General features: G+C 30.8%; 3 protein-coding genes across 8 annotated transcripts in view; 1 reads left to right on the top strand and 2 right to left on the bottom strand.

Moving 5' to 3' along the window:
- Positions 1–20,491, bottom strand: part of LOC148271263 (glutathione hydrolase 1 proenzyme-like) — a 41,899-nt gene that overhangs the window by 2,006 nt on the left and 19,402 nt on the right. For 3 of the 6 annotated variants that reach the window (XM_088241594.1, XM_088241593.1, XM_088241595.1), the window contains exons 2-6: positions 17,843–18,073; positions 13,386–13,606; positions 9,719–9,908; positions 8,091–8,294; positions 484–733 (exon numbers count right to left, since the gene is read on the bottom strand). In XM_088241594.1, coding sequence (XP_088097720.1) covers positions 484–733; positions 8,091–8,294; positions 9,719–9,908; positions 13,386–13,606; positions 17,843–17,967 — 990 coding nt within the window. In that variant the 5' untranslated portion in view covers positions 17,968–18,073. Of the gene's footprint in view, positions 1–483; positions 734–8,090; positions 8,295–9,718; positions 9,909–13,385; positions 13,607–14,383; positions 14,490–14,837; positions 14,953–16,784; positions 16,888–17,842; positions 18,074–20,491 lie in introns of those variants that run through there. The other 3 variants (XM_088241597.1, XM_088241596.1, XM_088241598.1) reach the window with 3 other exon arrangements.
- Positions 982–6,602, top strand: LOC148271265 (sec1 family domain-containing protein 2-like). The gene is made up of 9 exons (XM_088241592.1): positions 982–1,311; positions 2,661–2,867; positions 3,139–3,447; positions 3,834–4,006; positions 4,086–4,306; positions 4,548–4,717; positions 5,167–5,456; positions 5,834–5,995; positions 6,248–6,602. The coding sequence occupies exons 1-9, from the start codon at positions 1,117–1,119 to the stop codon at positions 6,468–6,470; spliced, it is 1,950 nt and encodes a 649-aa protein (XP_088097718.1). The 5' UTR covers positions 982–1,116; the 3' UTR covers positions 6,471–6,602.
- LOC148271264 (uncharacterized) lies at positions 15,860–16,626 on the bottom strand. The gene has a single exon (XM_088241601.1). It carries the CDS (start codon positions 16,523–16,525, stop codon positions 16,313–16,315), a length of 213 nt encoding a protein of 70 aa, XP_088097727.1. The 5' UTR covers positions 16,526–16,626; the 3' UTR covers positions 15,860–16,312.

Below are 20,491 nucleotides of genomic sequence, written 5' to 3'. Positions count from 1 at the left end.
GAACACTCAGCATTCACTGCTGAGCGTCCTGTAAGTTTGTCGATGACGATTTTTAATTTTTATTCAGCGAAACTTAGGAACCAGGGATAGACGTTAGAGAGTGCTGGCTGGCGATAGGGTCTCCTGGAGGTGACTTGTGATGTCCATATACTCTAATTAGAAGCGGACGTGGAAAAGAAGAATAAAGTGTAGACAGCAACTGACTTTTTAGGAGTACATTTTAGTGAACAAAATTAACTGGAAAGATAGATTTTCTTATCAATATTAAAATTAAACTCTTTCTGGGCTGGTATTCCAAACGAGTGGTTCAGGATAGCACCCCTGGGGACATTCGAAGCTATTATTTATGACTTTGTAACAACACATTAAAATTTTTAATATCCCCCAACAATGTAAATTCTACAAATTTTCCTATTTTACCTAGATGGTAAATTGTCAACTCATTAGGTATTATAAAAATTAAGAAAACAACAAATAATTTACCGTTTCTACTTTCACAAAATCACTATCACCAAGAAGTGTACGTTTTGCAAAAGCATGTTTGAAGGCTTCAATAATTCGGTGATATGTGATGACAGTTTTATCAATTCCATCTATACTTTGCTCATTGAATTTGTAGCCACTTAGAATTTGAAGTATAAATCCAAGTAATACTCCACTTCCCGGAGGTCGAATTGAATATAATGTTTCATCACTGGGCAAAGTAATTGTAATTGGTTCGTTCCATTTGGCTCTAAAATAAAAAAAAATAATAAAAAATCTAAGTATTCAAATATAGGTAAAAAAGACAGGTTAAATTAACAAGAGTGTTAACAAATACATAATTCTTTGATCTTGATCATGAAACGGGCATTCCTAGAAAATCTCCAAATGATTCAGAAAATTACGCCCTAAAAAAAATGAATTTCCATAAAATTTATTTTAGATAAAACCCAAAAACAGCGAGTATTTTTTTTACTAGCAACACTTTTTCGATATGATACATTTTCTATGGCAAATGAACCGTCAAATTGTCAAACGTCACGTAAATGTTGACATTTCAGTTCGCTGTATTTGTGACGTTTTGCATTAAACCTTTAAATATACTAGTAAAAAGTTAAGCTTCCTCAAACAAACATGCATTTCGGAGATGTTGATGTATTTTCTGTAAACGAGTTTTCTAACAAATGGTGGCAAGAAATATACAATAGAGTTATCGGTGGTGTTGTTTTCATTGAAGATTGTCTGGCGGAATGTTTGCACTGGGAAGGAGGTATTTTCAATTTGATGGATGTGGGAGCACTAGCTGTTAAATGCCTATCACCTTTTGAAGTAAGTATATTTTTTAAACATTGTGTTTTAACATGTAATAATGAATTAATCACTACTTTATATTTGAGCCTAGGATATAATAGGCATAACCAGGAGCTGAAGGCAGCTCAAACATTGATTAATTAGTTTATTATAGGAGTTTTGATATCAACGAAATAATTAGGCTAAGAGTTGAATTCAAGGTTAATTTTATATTACTGATATTTAAAGAATAAACTTTGTGGTTAAACATTTCATCAAATGATCATAAATATTTGTATATAACCACTGACCGATTTTCATGTCTACCGTTTTTAAGATGTACCCGTCTCTTCGCCAGGACACTAATTACTCTAACATGCAAATCCCACTATACACTTTACCAATGGACTGATAAGCCACATGCTATTAGAAGCTAACACCATCGTGTACTGATTATAATGAAAAAAATGTGACATATTGTAGGAGCAACAATTGAAAAAAGGGTTGGTTTTATATTTTTGTGCAACTCCTATGGTGAAGGTGTATAATGGGATTTGCGTGGTGTAATTAGTGTCCTGAGGAAGAGATTTTTACGTCTCGAAACCGGTAGGCACAGAAAAGTCGGTGTGTGTGTTTTTTTTTTTAATGAATATTGACTCAAATTTAGATTTAATTTTCATTAGATTTTTGACTTAGAAATTGCACACGGGTGGAGTAGATGATTCCATCTAAAGATAATATAAGAGGTCTTTTGGCATTGATATTAACATTTTATTGTCAGAATACTAACAAAATTGTAAGTTCAATTGTACCAGCAGTGCAAATATTTATATTCATTATGTCAACCCAGAACAGTTCCAACTTCTTCTACTTTAAGTTACATTCCTTTAGTTTTCCCTCAACTTGGCCAGGCGAATGGTTCCAGTCACTGAAGATCCTATTGCAGTCCTGATCTGGTCAGCCCGACTTGTCAGTGCTTCTCCTGTCTTTCTTCTTTCCTCCACGCTGCCGACCAGCTCGAGCCTGTACAGGCTGTTGTTTTCTCTCAGAGTCAAATGTCCAAAGAACTGTAGGGTGTGATTTAACGAATTGTGGAAAAATTGGTGCGTAGGTTTTCAGTCACTGTTATGAATATGTATCTTTTTTAGGTGATGATTCGGGTACCATTGCAGGACCTATTACCTCTTCAGGGCTGAAACGTCGAAACGAATTGACGGGATCACTAAAAAAAGATACATATTGGGGATTGTGGAGAGTCTGTCATTTATTTTCCCAGTAATAAACATTATATGTTTTGCTGTGTAATGTTTTCTTCACTGTGATATCTCGTATCGAGGAATATATTTGACAGAAATACGGCAATTAGATTTATATGTATATTTTTTTAGAATGGAGCGAAAAACCAAAAAAAAGCCATATTTATAACCCGTGGAACCAAAAATAATCTTGAAACCGTTAAAGAAATTTTGAGAAACAGTAGTTTTATAAACTGTATCCTGATATCTACAGCTTCTTTAGATGTGATTAGTTCTGAATGCAATGGAGTTACACATCAAGAACTGGAAGAAAAGATCATCAGTTGGATTGCCAAGAAGGTATTTGCAAATATATCTTTATAATACAGAATAAAACAACACATTGATAATGTTGAACAAATTATTTAAGAGTGAGAAAATCCTGCTTTTGTGAATGAAAATTATTTAATAAAACCAGTTTTTTAAAATAAAAATATCCCCAGACTGGACCAGTCTCGGAGATGTCCCAAAAGCGATAAAACTGATCACATTTGTGGATTTAAGTATCACTCATCTTTTATTACTTAAATAAAATACGCCGTAAAGTTATGAAATGCTTTTTTTGTTTCAGCCATGTGCAGTAGAAATTGTTTACTATCCAATATTTGCCATCAGTGTAACAAACGGTATATTCACGACGCCTACCTTTGCCAATTTGTTCCCGAAGTTTGGTGATAGTCTTTATCCGGAGAATCTGACTTCTGTGGATCTGCACACTTTACCATTAAATGATAAAAATGAAGTCCGGAGATTGGCTTCTAGTCTGAACAGTTTATTGGAACACATTAATGTCAAAGATGATATTTATTTCATGGGAACATTTAGCTCAATTTTAGCCGGTGTTATGGAGCATTTACCTGCTGCGACATTTAGAAGAAAAGTAATTCATATTCATTTTGTTATATGAAACTCAACTAAACCTATTTTTGGTTCATACAATTAATTTTCACAGTATTTCTGTGGCACATTTTATTTCATTTTTCCCTTGGATGGATAATTATTCACTGTATGTCATAGACTTGAATAAGTTCAGTCCAATGGTATTAAATATGTACAGCTGTAATCGTATTAATCCATCATGATGTAAATATTACATGAGAGAAACATTTTCTCGTTAAAAATAAATAATATTATCAATTCTATCCAAAGAAAAGCTATTGACAAATAATACCTATTCTGTTTTTTGCACCTCTGATCTAAAATACTTATCAAACTTCAAACTATTGTTATCATATTTATATGCATGTGTTTGAATTTTTTTTACAGAATGCAACAAAAAGTGTGTCTGTTATTCTGGTAGATAGAACTTTCGATTTGTGTGGAGTGACTTCGCACAACTCTGAAAGTTTATTAGATAAAATTATGAGTATTTTACCAAGATTCCCAGGACATTCTATAGACATTGCTGTCGATATGTCTTCCATATGTGAAGCCAATATGTAAGCTTTTTCATATATCAATTTTCACAATTATTCGATTCAGTTTATGTGTTCTAACTAACTTGTTTTCACTTCTAAGCTCATCTCTGCTCGATGATGTACATCTCTGCCCTGGGTATGTTTCTCATCCAACTCAGAAACAGAGTAAAGAGATTTTAAACCAATTTGTCAATAAAACTCAGCCAGAAGTCATGCTGGGATTGTACAGTAAACTGAGTGGAATAAATACGTCTACCCCAGTACGATTACCTCCCCGAGTTACTGCTCAGAATTTAGAAAAAATCATTACCAATTTAAATGGTAAGTTTCAATGATTTGTGTTGAAAATAATTTTTCATTGGTTTTCTATGATACTTTTTTAACTCAATTTATGCATAGTGAATTATTTCACCTTGATAATTTTTACCACTTATTTGAATAAGAGATTCACTTGACCAAACTAATTGTCGAAATAAAAAAATAACAGAGTGCTTTACATATTAAAAATAGCCAAAAAAAATTTCTTAATACGTATTGTAAGAAAAGGTTTATTTTCTTACAGGGAACTACGGTATCATCGAGGAGAACTGTGAACTATTACAACAAACCTTAGCTGTAATTCAGACTCTAAAATCACCCAAAATGCAAGAGACTGAGTTGTTGGTATCTTTAGAAAAACAAATTTTACAAAATCTCTCAACTAGTAGAGACTCAACTAGTGTATTGACACAGGTAATAGTGTCTTTTCACGTTTCTTAACGGTATTAATATTTTTTTGTATGATGTTGGATAAATTTTCTACAAAGGTTTTAAATATGCATATTTTGAATTACCCAAATATGAGACAACTAACGCCCCCTGGGACAAACAGCGAGTATGACGTTTTGGCACCAAAATGGTGTGCAGTGTTTATTAGAAGCACAGTCGGCAGTTATAACGCGTGACATCAACATGACATGATGCCAACTGCGAGCTGTTTTGTATATGTTCATTTAATTATAAATGAAAACTTGTTTTGAATACATTTATAGTTATATCATTAGAATCGAAAAAGTCCGCTCTAAATATATATGATATTAAGGTTATTCTCGACTTTTGAAAATACCTTATTGTTGTTTTCTCTCATTATTTTTTCACTAGACATGTTATCTTTTTTAAAATTATGTTTTTCATGTTTTTAGATCAGTAACATCATAAAACTTCGCAAGCAGCGTGGATTGTCACTAGAGCGATTACTATGTTTACTGGTGTACCTATATTCGACAGCCGGGAGTGATGTGACATTTTCCGAAGCCCAAGAAAAACAATTGCACGAATCATTGCGGAGTGCATTGTTTGAAGACCAAAATGAACTAACACTTAATTATGAAGATAGTGAAAGAATCAAAACTGAAGATGGTTGTTCTTTATTTGCAGCAAGGCTTGTTCAGAAACTTAAAGATGTTTCAGTCGCAAGACAGAACGTTGTTAGGTATGACGATTGAATTAATATTTATTAATTACATATAAGTAGCATTAGTAGAAAAGTCTGTCAAAATAGCCAACTCTGCCTTTGTTAGAAGGATACATTTACAATATTTGCAAACTATTTATTTTATTTATTCGGAGAAACAACCTTTTTGCCAGTAAAGTTAATATTTCAATAACAGGTTTTTTATGCACCTTGTTTTCATGCATATAATGTCTCTCTACTCTATTATAAAAAAAAATCACAAAAATATATTGTATTTTAATTTCTCATAAACGTGCCATTATTTTGGTTATTGAAGAAGTAAGCCATTTACTTAAATACTTCAGGGTAGTTTGGTAATGCTTTTGTGTTTTAAAATATTTTTTTTGTATTTTCAGGTACAAATCGGTGATAAAAGTGACTGATGAAATTTCACCAACAGAGTATAAGGGAATTTTACAGCAATTAGTTTATGATTTGGTTGATGTTGAAAAACCAGATATGCCGGATCTCAAGTGTCGAGCTGATGGATTGAAAGGATTTTTAAGAAGTGGGCTAAAGTAAGTCCTAAAGTTATTTTTAATGAATCATATTTACGTATGAATCATATTTACGTAGAGATTTATTGATTTTGTTAGAACAGTCAACAATTTTTTTTTATACCTTCATTTCCATAAAAAAATTACCTGTAATACAATTGGTATCATGTTACGGACAAAGTTTATACAAAATTGTATGCATATATTCAAACCTTTGTATAAATCGTGATTCACTTACTTTTATTTTTTACCATTAATTCATAATTTTTTCAGCATTTTGATGAGTACAGCAGCTAAAAAAAATACAATAGTGGCAAAACATCCTTTGGATAATCCCCTAGTTATTTTATTTATTGTGGGAGGAACGACGGCGGAGGAGTGCAGAAAAATTCACCAAGCTGTTGTTACTAGTGGAACGGACACTAACGTTTTAATAGGATCAACATCAATCAATAATCCAGTCGAAATGATGCGGCATGCTTTGTTTATAACATAAATTGGTACTAAATTATGTAATTTATTAAATTTATAACTAAAACTTCACCACACTGCTAATATTGCGAGTGCAAGTTACATAATTGATAAATGTCAGATACAAAAGTATGAATAAAATAAATAGTAAATGGAATATTTAGAATTTTTCACTTCACATAAATTCAACATAATTCAAATTGCTACATTTATAATAACTGGGTATAAAATCCAAATTGATCGGCCTCTCAAATTGATTTGTAGTATTTTTTTTGTTTTAATAATATGCATTATTAAAATTCTTTTAAAAATAATATTTTAATTGGAGAACTTAAATCATCATCATTCTCTTTCCGCACCTAATGGTGCATAGGGCACTGAATTGGTACATCGATCGCAGCATATCTAATCATTTATTCATGTCAACCATGTCGGGAATCAAACCTGAGACCTCTTGCATGGTAGGCAAATGCGCTGACCATGAAGCAGATACTTAAATCAATGCATGCCAAATGTTTAAACAATAAACGTAGATCAAAAGAAGGGAAAATCATAATAGTGAAATATATCAATGTGGATTTTTATATCTGTCACTATTTTGAGGTGGCAAATTAATTTACACTCACAATGGTTTAATAACTATAACCATTGACATGCTAAGTTACAGCTCCTTAATTTTTTTCGGCTATTCATTAAACCTGTTTAGTCATTTATGGTACGGATTGTTATGAGTTGCCTTGATTCTCGGGTGTCTAGAATATTCACCCGCCCATAGGATAGCCATGGATTTCATTATTATACTAAACCCAACCACTACACCACAAGATTGAAAATGGATTATTGTGGTTACTTCTTTATCCTACCAACTGCACCAATTGTATTTATTGTAACCGGGTAGCTATTAAAATACTGTTTGCAGTACTGAATGTACAAGCATATTATTTAAGGATTGTACATCAGCTCTATCGGCTATCAATATAATGAAATATGCGTGTCAAGTTCGCAGCATCACCGAGCCCACTGCCATCCTGCATACCAACATTGATTGGTGTGAATAGACAAAATTCTATCACAATGAGGAAGTTTTTTTTATTTTTAACATAACTGTACTGTATAACTTTTAAAGCTATTTTGAAGCAACTAAAGATTTTTATTTTAAAATCCTCGCTTTCATGTTTACATGTAATGTCGTCAGCCTAGTTGTTGTATAAAATCTGTACTATTTGTGAATAATGATGACATGTGTGTGTGTATTTATGTGTTCAATTTATTGTCGACAGCAATCCATCACTACGTAAGTCAAATTTGACCACTTTGCAGGAGAGAGCAAAAAAACATCTATTTCAATGTGTGTTCGGTAAAATAATGGCATTTATTTTTTTAGATTTTAATCTTACTTAGGTATACTATTTTATTTTTTTACAAGCAATGTTTGAATATTTTTACTGCCAAATGGTATAACTAGATGACTTAGCGGTGATATTACACACACGGGATGGATTGCCGTTAGATGTTATGACAATTTTTTGGTACATTTTGAAGAAATTTCAGTGTGGAATTAAATGTTCGTAATGCTATCAGGTCTAAGAGCATTTTGGGTAGCTCTGTACTTCAATAAATAAATACTGAATGCAAATGGTCTAACCTGTATAGCTCCAAGTCCTCTTTGGTTATTATAGCACCGGCTTCTTTAAGGTCCTCAACAAAATCAACAGAGAGTGAACCATTATATAGTTCGTCACCACCTTTATCTGCGATTATCTTCAATGTTGCACACAAATTTTTACTCGGAAATACTAAACTGTTGCCTCGTTTCGGTTTATTATTTTCTTCATCGTAGAACATTTCTCTGAAAAAAGTATTTTCATTAAGTTAATAATTGTTTATTAGAAAATATACCTGTAGGTTTGGTCATAAAAAACTCAAATAGGAAAATATGTTTGTCTTCTTTAACATTCATTAATTAAAATAAAATAGGGTTATAACCATAGATGAATTTCTCAATAGAAATAAGGAATGTGGATGCCTAGTATGTGCAGTCTGTCCATAGAACACACTTAACATTTAACATTGAATTTAGTATATTATGCTTCCCCAAATTTAGACAAATATTATTTTTAGTATATTATGTTATTTGATTATCAGTCATACCTTACATTTAGATTACTATAAACAAATAATATTGTTAATAATCTCGATAAATTGTGGAGGAGTTTTACTATCATCTTACAAAAAAATTAAATAGGGCAACGCACTACCCACACACGAAACTAAGATTCTTACTAGGTTATAGTGGGTTATGGAAGCAATCAGCTTAACCCGATGTATCATTTTTTATACATTTGTCATCTAGTTTTGACGCGAAACGCCCGCGACACCGCGCCAAGCTGCACCGATGCGATGGTAGTATTTTGACACTGAACATAATTATAATAATTATTTTGTAATGGAGTTAGAATACAATATGAAATGTAGAATTTAATTGAAACATTACAATAATAATGTTTTTTTTGATATAAGAAAATAGTTTATAATCTACTATATTGATTTTTTCACATTCAAATAATGACCAATTTTTTTCATCAAAAAGTCGAATTTTTTAACAAGGTAATATTTTTTTTTACTGCATTTTAATAAAATATAGTAAAACACCACAAAATACTGTTATTTATAGTAGGCAGTATCTAGTGAAGCTAGTTGATTTGTTAAAGCAATTTATTGCCATATATACAATTATTATTATTATTTCTGTTATGTATGATAGTATTTAGGTTTTCTTTAATTTCTTAAAGGCAGTGTATATTATTATGTACCAATTACCTATATATTAATTGCTTCCCTAATCGAAATCCTCACTGCACGCCCCTGATGCCTAGGCATTTGGGCTTACGACCTATGAAATATTTTGGAATAATCTCATGTGCATCTGAGTTTTACCTCTGAATAGATAGTAGAAATATGGAAATATTGATGTTCCGAGACAGACACAATAATAAATGTTACACAGTGTGTAAATGATAACTTAAACCAGCCAATGATCTGTTACGAGCCCAAGAAATATCCAGACTTTCATATCCCCCTTTCAAAAAAGTTATCCATCTCTTTAATTTATATTTAAAGTACTAACCGTGAACCCCCTTTTCCATGATGAATTTACCAAAGGAACAGTGAAGAAAATTGGTTCAATTTAAAAAAAAAAAAATTAAATATGTCATTTATCCAATTCTGTTATATGAAAGTAATTGTTATATTTGATGTTAACTAAAATCCAACCTGAATTGGGGTTGCTCAATTATAATTTTTGCATTTGTCACACTGTCCCAAAGTGCTTTTGACATGTTGTATCCAGTTTTACATAGTTCCAGAGATGGTTCGATGAGTTCTTTCCATGGCAAAACTCCAAAACGTTGGTGTGCTGCCCAATAGCCACGCAGTTCACCCGGGACACCGATAGAAAGAGGCCCTGTTCAGACAATCATTGTATCAATTTAAGTTTACAGCTAAAACGGAAATACGAAATGTTATAAGGGACAAGTGAACAGAAACCATTAACAACATTTGAATAATTACCAAGATTTATTTTCAACATGCTTTTCTCCTTCTTGAAGAATTTACGCTTTGTCCCTTACAGTATTTCAAATTTCTGTTGGCAATATTTAATAGTGGTTTTGCAGACTCATAGATTAGAGGTCCGAGGTTAGAACCCTGCTCTACTACAACTTGATTCCAATTTTCAAGTGCAGTTATTTCAGACTAGTTGAAAATGACCCCAAAATTGAAATATTCGGTAAAGCATAAGAACACAAATATTTATTGAATAAAAATATACATAAAACCATAGAATTAAGAAAAGTCCAGAAACCGCATACGCACATCAAACAGAAGGCGACTAAACTACTCATAAATGAGTAGGTTTACGTTTTGACCCATTAGTTTCTTTGTAGACGTCGCTCAGTACGCAACTCCTGATTTGAATTCAACTATTGTGTCCTTTTAAAGTGTAGAAATACTGCTAGGATCTCAAAGAAACAGGATGGTATCATATTTTATGTGTAACTAGCAAACGAATGTTTAAGTAGTAAATGCATTACTTAAAAATTGAATTATTTTTTCCACCTGTCAGATTGTCGAAGAAACAAAATGGAAATTTCGTTAGTGTTAATAATAATAATAATAATAATTATGGATAACTTATACACCGCCATTTTTGTAATATAATACCTCAAGGGCGCTTAAGGTTGCCAGGGTAGTAATTTTTTTTACCATACTTTGCTCATCTAATCTAAAAGAAATAATGAAAATTGGGCCTCGGATCAAACAACTCTGTGGTAGACATTTGACCGACATTATCTTCAAAGCATGAAATATTATTTAACATGATATAAAAATATCCATTTTATGTAAAATAAAATTTGTTTTATATTTTAAGTTTAAAGCTCATTAATTCAATTACTCTTATTAAATGACCCTTGACTTATCCACTCTGTTGTGTCAATCAATATTTCCGCGTGCACAATAAAATTTTAGAGAAGTTAACAGATTGCTTTTTTTTATCTTACATTTGTGTTATAATTATATTTTTTCCCATCGTACAACATTACGCGGGGACATCACGAATGCGCGCGGCGAAAGTCGGGCATAGTGGGGGAATTATTGGACACAGTCGATGTATTCAAATATGATTCTACGCTCCTTCTGGACTATTCTTAATTCTATGCATAAAACATTCAAGTTTGTAAGTGAAAATTCTTAATGAAAGTTAATTGTAATTATAGGAAATAAAAAGCGATTAAGAACTTGATAAAAAGGGAGCCACAATACAATTTAAACTCTCTAAAATAACATTATATTTACTCTTGTATCCACCCAGTAAAATAATTGAATTAAATTATTATTACATTATTGAGAATTTTTTATCCTACCTGTTTTTGTTAAAATACACTAGAAGCATATGCGGCATAAACAGGCTCATTTACAAATAACCACTATCATAACTAATAAAATAACCAAACACTATTTTAAGATAATCAGTCCTACGTTTCAGGCCTCAGTCCCGGGACTATAAAATATTGCAGTGTTTATATATTGCAAAACACCTTTTTGAATAAATATTTCATATCGACATTGGCGGGAATCGAACCTGAGACCTATTGCATGGTAAGCAAATACGTTGACCAGTAGTTTTTGCAATTGAAAAATTGTGTGATTCATAAATATTTTTTTTTTTTTCATTATCATAAACTATGATTTTTCTCCATACTTATTTGTTATTAGTTCTTTAAAACTATGTAAATTCTGAGAAAATACATATTAGGTTGTAAATTACAATTTGACTCATCCTTCGTCAAAGTTCAAATAAATGATTTCTTTCAGATGTATAACCTGAATACCTGTTTATCCAGTTGTTTAAAAATATTTGCTTTGTCATAAAAATATCTGTGAGTAATAATGATAAACTTGCATGTAAAAGAGATCACATACACTCACACTTTGGTATTTTATGTTTATTCAAATGTATTTTATAAAAATGTAAACATATATAGTTTTTTAGTCCCTAAAATAGTTACAATGGCGACTAATTTTGTGTCGAACTAACATCCTAATGTTTATGAAGTTGAAACCATGATTTTTTTCATAAAAAAAAAAATAGTAAGATCACTGCACGTGTGCAAAGAATTGTGAGCGTGTTATAATATGAACAGGGTTTTTAAAAGTTTGAATAATAATACATACTAAAAAAAAATCTTTATGCAGCAAATTATATTGTGAGCAGCTCACTGGGACTCTTCCATACTTCTTTTTGAACATCTAATTTTAAAAAAACTAATCAATATAGCTATAAAACTTATAATTGAAGAAGTAATTTTGTGGTTATTCATTACAATTAAATCAGGAACTTCAGCTCTATGGGAAATTGGATACAAAAAATGTTTTCTTGCTCGGTAAAAATTAGAGCATTAAATTGTACGGCAAAATTTCTTGAAAATGTACGAATTTTTTTAAAAATATTTTAATACAAACGCACTACATTGAATGACGTCACTGGTTCATATGAACCATCCAATGATATGAGAGCTTTGAAAGATTTCCGGTTTGGTCACCGTAAACGAACCAATCGGAAGAACTGTCAGAGAACAACCTCTGACGTCACACGCGGAGTTATTTCAGAAATACAAAACTTTAAAAAATCACATCACTGATAATACGATATATAAAAAAAAAAAATTTGGTTTAGTTTAATATTCTGTTAACAAATAAAAAAAGTAAAAAAAGACACTGAACTTCCTCATTAAAACAAAACAAAATTGATTTTTAACTTCTTATTTGTTTAGCGACTAATTTCGAAGCTACACAAGCTTCCTTATCAAGGTATATTTTATCTTGACCTTCATTTGAAAATGCCCGAACACAGCAAAACAACTGTTCAATTTTTTGTTTTTGTTTTGAAATATAAATTAAATTAGTAGACTCAAATCTGAGTTTAATTTTAATATTAAAATTACAATTTACACCCACACCTCTTCTTACTTTGGGGGGACTTATTGCTAAAAGCAATATCTTTCAGGTATCCAAACTCATTACCCTCCATATGTTTAGATTTAATATTTAGTGAATACTGTTAAAACAAAATTTGATAATATTCATTAGTAAATAAAATTATGCATTGATAAGAAAGTTTGTGTAGCTTCGAAACCAGTCCACAAGAAAGAAAAAAAAAGATGTTAAAAACTGTTTTATTTTACTTTTGAATAAAATATAATTATTTTTATAAATAATGTAATCTATATTTCAGTAATTTTTTAGCTTCAATTTAAGGAATTGAGGCATTGTTGAGTTGGGGAATAAATTCTATCTGATTTCTGCATTCCTATTTGCAGGAATCAATGCTAACTCATTATTGCATTAACGCACAACTAATGATTTAAAAATAAAATCTTACCCTTTTGAGCAGCTTTTGAATCAGATTTAAACATATTTTCTGTAGCCTTTAATGGAGCAGCTTCTCGAGCATTTAATGTTATTGCAGACCTTGTTTCTTTCGTGTAAATTGTCATTAAGAAACCTCCACCAAGTCCCATACTTTGCATGTTGACAATTCCATTGCAAAACATGGCGGCTATAGTGGCATCTACAGCAGAACCATTTTTAGCAAGAATGTCTCTGTAAAAAATAAAATGGTTAAACCCTTTAGACAAAAATTATAAAATTTTATGTTTTTTTTTTTAAATACCAAAGTTGGTTTAGTACCTAGATCACCTAGATTGTAGTAGGCAAGATATCCAAAGCATATACCCTAGTCTATCATTGAAGAAAAACATATTCATTTATTGATACTGGAAAATACTTTTCTTTTGTCCCTTTCGACACAATGATAGATGGTCAAAAAGTTTTCCAATACTTCATTTTGAAATGGTGTGGTATAATTACTGTGGTTATAATATATTAAATAGTTCTGAGAAAGAAGAAAAGGTGCTGGATGGTTTTGAAAATCAAAGCAACACATTATATTGTCTGTAAAATTTAACTATCCTGATTAATAAAAGACCCATGATAATGTACAAAAAGGGATTCATATTTGTAGTATGTTATTATATTATAAAAATCTTGTAAATTTGGTAATAAGTAAGTCATATTATATTCTCTATTTTATTTGTATGCGAAGCGAATAAAGTTTCTTATTTAAATTAATATTTTACTAAAAATGACCTTAAACCTGGACTTAAACTTCAAAATAATTTTATATATCCCTATGGTTTCTCATCCATTTGTTTTATATCAAACGCTGTTGTTGTGCTCCAAACTGCAAGTATTGTTATAGTAGGTATTATGAACCTCAGTTAATTTATCATCCTTATCATAGGAATAGTAATAAAGCCCTAAAATCTATTTAACTATTCACTCAATACACAAAGTCTCATATAAACAACAACAACAAACCGTCATGCTGTTTCGCCGTAGGGGTAGGCAGAGAGGATCGAATGCCATATCACTTTGTCTTTGCACACAGACTTCGCTTCCTCTCAGTCTCATGATTGATCATATTATCATATATAAAAGTTTATTTTTATTTTAAAAGGAAATTATATTTATATGGTCGGGGTAAGAAGGTTATCGTTCAACCTGATTGTCCATTTAATTTTAATTTTCTTTTTAACAATGTAGCATTATCTCATTGTATTGGATAGTCAGTGAAGTGATAAACTTTCTTATTCCATTCAAAGGTTATAAAGTAGAATGATAAATCATTTTCAGTCAGTACCTAACTATTCTTTTTTTATTATAGCTACTACATATTATAGCTAATACCTATTACATATTTCAGCAGGTACAGTTAGTAAAAGTTTATACAAAACCTCTAGTAAAATTACTTATAATATAGCTAGGTACCTACCTATTATGTTTTAGAAAAATGCTACTTTGATCATTATCATAATTTTTCTTTCTGCACCCAGTGGTGAAAAGGATACTGCATTTGTATACCAAATGCAGCGTATTTCGATCATCTGTTACATGAAGGTAGGGTGATCAGTCCTATGCTTGCCAGCCCAGGAACAATGAAGTATTGCGGTTTAAACAACCTTTAACCTTTTTTTTGAAGTTTTGTTCTATATATTTTTGTCAGTTTCACAAACTTAACCAGTTTTGTTTTTTTAGTTCCATCATTTTTGTAAGATTTTCATATTTTAAAATATAATTTTATTTTTTATCAGATTTTCGTTAAAAAAATCAAATCTGTATTATTGTATCTTAGATATTACCAAGACAAAAATGAAGATTCTAAATCAACGTAGGTAGTATTTTATACAAAAAATAAGTAAATGCTGCCCTGCCTTAGAACAGATGTTTACAAATACCTAATGATGAACAGCGTATAATATGTTTGCAGAAACATAAATTTTCCTATTAATTGTATTAGATACATTTGGTACTGTTTTGCAAAATCATATTGCTATAATAAACGCTAATTTTCGGCACTGAACTGCGTAAAAAAAAAAAGTTTTCAACATAAACAAAAAGTAGTAGGTAGGCATAAAAAATATTTTTCAAGATAGGTGAATGCTACAATAGCCATCATGAACATGAACTAATAAAAACAAAAAAAATCAAGGTTGTTGTGAATAATGATTAAAAAATCTAAGTAACAAAGGGATACCGACATTAGATTCTATTTTGATTCCTGTATGAATCAAGTAAGATATATAGTTCTGCATAAAATTAAGCAATATTGATGGAAGAGAAATAATGCTAACTCAAGCATTTTAAATTTAAAAATAAACATAAAACAAGTATATCGGCCGTATCGGTCACAATATAATGAATACAACATTCAACCCAACATCATAATGTCAGCGCCAAGGCTAACTGCGTATCCAATATCCACCATGTTTACCTCGAAAAATAAAACAAAACACAAACAGTTTTAAAACTTTAATGATTCAATGGATTAATATCGATATAAGGGAAACATATATCTGTGGATGAAACAATGAAAACATGAGAATAAAACCTTAAAATAATTTAGCCTATAAAGACTACATAATATAACTAAAATTAATAACACAGTTTAATATTTAAATCATTGTGTTAAATTACACGACGCAGAACCAGCTTCAGAGTAGTGTTGTGCCGCTCCCAAATCCAAATTAGAATTTTCATCCGCATGAGCTTGCTGTTTGATATTATGCGATAGTAGTTATCCGTAAATAACGCGCACTAATTATGTTCCACTGATTCAATGCAAACATTCATCCATTTTCTTTTTTATTACAATCTAGGAAATTTCGACATGTCCGTTCAACAAATTATATTATCACAAAACCTTGTTAATGCTACGACGTAATAGATGAAAAGGGCACGAAAATTCAACTAGTTTTTGGGTTTAGTTTCCGTTTTCTTTTGATTGCTTTCCGTATTCATTAACTTGGTGACTATTTTCCTCGAATGTCCGGACGGATCATGATGATTTGTGTGTTCGCTAACTTCCTTCTTTGTCCTTTGTTTTCCGCTGTGGCCTGAGTGAACGTGCTTGTCGAATTCGTAGTTGTAATGCTCGTACTCGTCAAAATGTGCTTCAGACATCGTTGAGTTTTTGATTACGATAGTAACAATTGTAAATAGACTAGAAATGTTGTTCTTTCCAAGAACAGCTGACTTTGAGACTCGAGAATCGATCAACTAATGGCGGCTGGTGGGTCGGGATCACGAATAAAAGGTGGCGGAGGTTGACGCATGCGCAGACGGCCGTCCAATGCGCGGCGCGCGATTGGCGTATTTTCTTTGTTTAGCATGACGGGGGAAACTTAAAAATATTGTAATGTACCAGATAATGTATACGTACAAGGCACGCCGAGATTGGTTTCGTGACGAGGACTGGATTTTTTATGCGAACAGTAAGTGAAACATTAAGGTAGACCCAATTGAGTAATATTACTGCGGAGGTTAATAGACGTCCCTGACACGTAGGTAATATTAATTTTGTAAGTAATATCCTCAAGTTATAAGGATAATCCAGAATCAGGACTAAGAAACATAATTCTCAAATTTAATTTTCACTACCTACAGACATGTACGAAAGGAGGTCATAATTTACTGAACAACTGATGTAACTTCTACACATAAATAAGTATACCTAGCTTCGTGTACATAGTATAATAATATGTACTATGTACATGAACACGAACATCGTTTTACTAAAAAAATATTAATTTAACAATGCGTAATACTGATATAATTATACTATTCGTTATTGGAATGCCCTACATCGCCAGTTTACTTACTTGGTGGATAATATATTTATAATAGTGATAGTGAATAGTTTTTGTTACAAATTTTTAAAGTTCCTATTTCTAAGTCAAGTTATATATTTTTTTTAAATAAGGTACCTACCTACAATAAATAGGTAACACTTTCCTTTTCTAAACCCGAATTGATTTTTATACAGGGAAACTATACAGAATTAGAAAGTTATATACTATACAGAATTGTTCCTTTTTTTAGTTTACCTTTTTACATGAATTGAGTGTGGTTCCGTTTTGTTTTCCGAGGTTCGAACCACATCTATCCCAACTTGAATGTCTAATTGTGAGTTATTTACAATTCGTTGAAAATGTACCCCAAAATTGAAATATTTGGGCAAATTATAAAAACAATATTTATTTTTAAAATACATGGTACCTAGTACAACTCATCGTAATTTTTAAATATGCAGACACATGTTTTAATGCAAAACGGGTTTTGCTTCTGTCTACTTGTTGGATCAACTTGTAGGGATATCAATTCGTATCCAGAATTGAATTCGAAACGTGAATAATCTTCAAACCGCCATTTATTGGTTCAGAGTACAGACACAATAGCAATTCTGGAGAAATAATATAAGAATGATTTTTTGCTTTTCACCTGCCAATGACGGAACATGGCGGCCCATCTGTGCATACGGCTCCCCTTTTGAAGACGTGGAAGTGGGACGGTGATGGCGGAAGGCGGGCCTCTGGATCAGGTGGTATAAGCACCCCGTCCGCCATTTTGTTGGACTTGTTGACATTGTTCACGATGTAGTAGGCTGCCAGCCCAACGCAGATCAGCAAAATTCCCACTACGAGAAACACGTAGGTCTTACGAAAATGGGGCCTGAAATAATAACATAATAGCTTTAAAGATGTAAGAAAATGTTTGAATTCATTAAGGGAAGAAATAAAATTTACGTATAAAAATGTATTTTGTTTATTTTAAAAAAAAATATTTATTAACAAACAATAATTCTAAAATTCTGTTGAAAGATGGCAAAATATAATATCGTCGCCGTTCAGGCCTATTTTTTTAGCACTAACTCTAAAAATGACGATTTTGAGATAAATATGCCATTCGAAGAGTAAAATTATATTCTTTAGGAGGCAAACATCAACAAGAAAACTTAGAAAAAAGTTGCGTTAATTCGAATTATTTGTTTTTTCCTATGTGACTTTATATTATTACATATTAAAACATGAAAAAAAACATAAAAAAATCATTTAAACCATCATAATAATATTTATTCCTAATACTTTCTTCCTTTTCCTAACTTCCTTTTACTAAACATCACTTAACCAAATTATATCCACCTTGCCGTATTAAAAACCTTCTAGGTATTTTTTAACGTATCACAAGAAAAAAGTAACAAATGGAGTTTGTTAAAAAATACTTGAATGAATTGTGTTGTATACATAAAACCTCCAAAACACAAAAATCAGATTTTTCTTCGTCTCCAAACTTTCGAATTGCGATTTCTCAAAATGATGTTTTTTGGATTTGGACTTTTAAGTGTTTGAACGGTGACGATACGTCATTTTTAATAAATTTTGAAGTAGACTAATTTTTAAGTTTGATGGGCTTTGAAAAATCTGAATTTTATTTACTAGCCTAATTATAGTGTCAGTAGACGCATTGAAGATTAACTTGTTTATCGAAGATTATTTTTCACCATGGTATGTTTAGACAAAATGCTGAAAATTTGCTAAAAAATCCGGTGATACATAAATCAATATTATTAAAAAACTGACATAACATGTCGTTATATTCTCATATGAATATATAATTGGTTTAATATGATATTGTCCTATTTGGCTGTCTTTCAACAGAATTAAAGTCCCGCTGAATTGCAATCGTTTGATACATTCGTCAGCAGGTTCTTATTTTTTAAATACCGTAATATATATTTAGCCTACATACTTCAATAATTTTAATTATCATATTTTATTTAAATGATTATTAATATTTGCTGAATGTTTTTTTTAAAAACAATAAAACAAATATAAATGACGATTAAAATAAAACTTGGTCAATTATTGAAATATTTAATTATAATTATTAACGCAGGTACCTACGTAAGTTCTCAATTTGAAACTAGCAGGTAACATCCTAGCATAAAGGAAAATATTTTTTATTTGGGATATGTACTGCTTTACAAATTTATTTACAATCTTTCTTTACGATGTCGACTTGTGTATTCTATTTACACAATGCGTAAATACTGCCACAAATGGGGTTTATAAATAAATATGTAATCATGGAAAAAAAAAGATTTTCTTTTATTTTTCCAAAAATATATCGTAAAACTCTTAATATAGATAAAAGAGTGTATTTTTGTTCCCGCTAAGCCATGATTTGTATGCGGGATACATTGATGTTTATTTGTTTTTATTTAATGCAATAACATGTTAATTTAATTAATACATAGGTACACACACTAATAATATTATTATATGGTAAACTATGAAACACTGACTTTTAAGGTGGTTTTAATATTCAAAAAATATTTATTTATGTTTTTTCTTTTCAGATTATTTATTTGAGATTGTATAAGACATAAATTAAAATACAATTTACCTATGTTATGCACCTATACACAAAATACAGTAATGTAGTTATCAGTTGTTTTAACTTATCTAATATGTTTTTTGGGTCACTCGAATTAATGTTTTGCAATGATAACACGATTGTATAAGATTCATGTTACAATTCAGCAAGGAGCAAAAAATAATGATAATTATAATCAAGCTTTGTCAGAAAATAAATTTATTAATCATAGGCCGTTGATGTTTATTCAAATATAATATGACCTACTTTATTGAAATTATGCTGCTGTAGAATTTTATTTACCATAAACAATAAACCTTGTATCAAAGAAATTAAACCTCAGTAAAACGAGTTGTATTCCGAACACTAATTCTGTTCTCTATTTTATTTCTATAACTTAGTCTTACTGGCATCCAAAATGCAGTTAAATTTATGAGAGAACGGTCGCTCTTGTAGTTAAGTTCTAGCTGACTCTGAAATTGAATCTTCGAAATGTAGATTTTGGTTCCGTAAATCGACTTATCGTGGGAATTTTAAATATTATTGTATTTTTTATGATTATTTTAAGTTAATTAATTTATTGTTGTGAGTATCTTTTTAATGACAAAACTTCTGAAGTCTTTGTGAAAGAATCTTCCAAGCAAAACGTCCTTTAGAAAGATGAAAATATAATAAGACGGATCGTGTTCTATTAAAAAGGACAGTGTACAAGGA

This window comes from Micrasema longulum, unplaced genomic scaffold (assembly GCF_059751315.1).
Source record: "Micrasema longulum isolate JH-2025_06_02 unplaced genomic scaffold, ASM5975131v1 h1tg002983l, whole genome shotgun sequence".
Lineage (NCBI taxonomy): Eukaryota > Metazoa > Arthropoda > Insecta > Trichoptera > Brachycentridae > Micrasema > Micrasema longulum.
Note: the sequence above shows the minus strand (reverse complement) of the source record. Positions and strands in the feature narration are given on the sequence as shown.

Excerpts from the sequence above, each read along its gene's own strand:
- LOC148271265 (XM_088241592.1), top strand. The coding sequence starts at position 1,117 with ATGCATTTCGGAGATGTTGATGTATTTTCTGTAAACGAGTTTTCTAAC. Across the intron at positions 4,718-5,166 it reads CAACTAGTGTATTGACACAG|ATCAGTAACATCATAAAACT; the intron begins GTAATAGTGTCT and ends TCATGTTTTTAG. Across the intron at positions 5,457-5,833 it reads GCAAGACAGAACGTTGTTAG|GTACAAATCGGTGATAAAAG; the intron begins GTATGACGATTG and ends TTGTATTTTCAG.
- LOC148271264 (XM_088241601.1), bottom strand. The coding sequence starts at position 16,525 with ATGTCTGAAGCACATTTTGACGAGTACGAGCATTACAACTACGAATTC.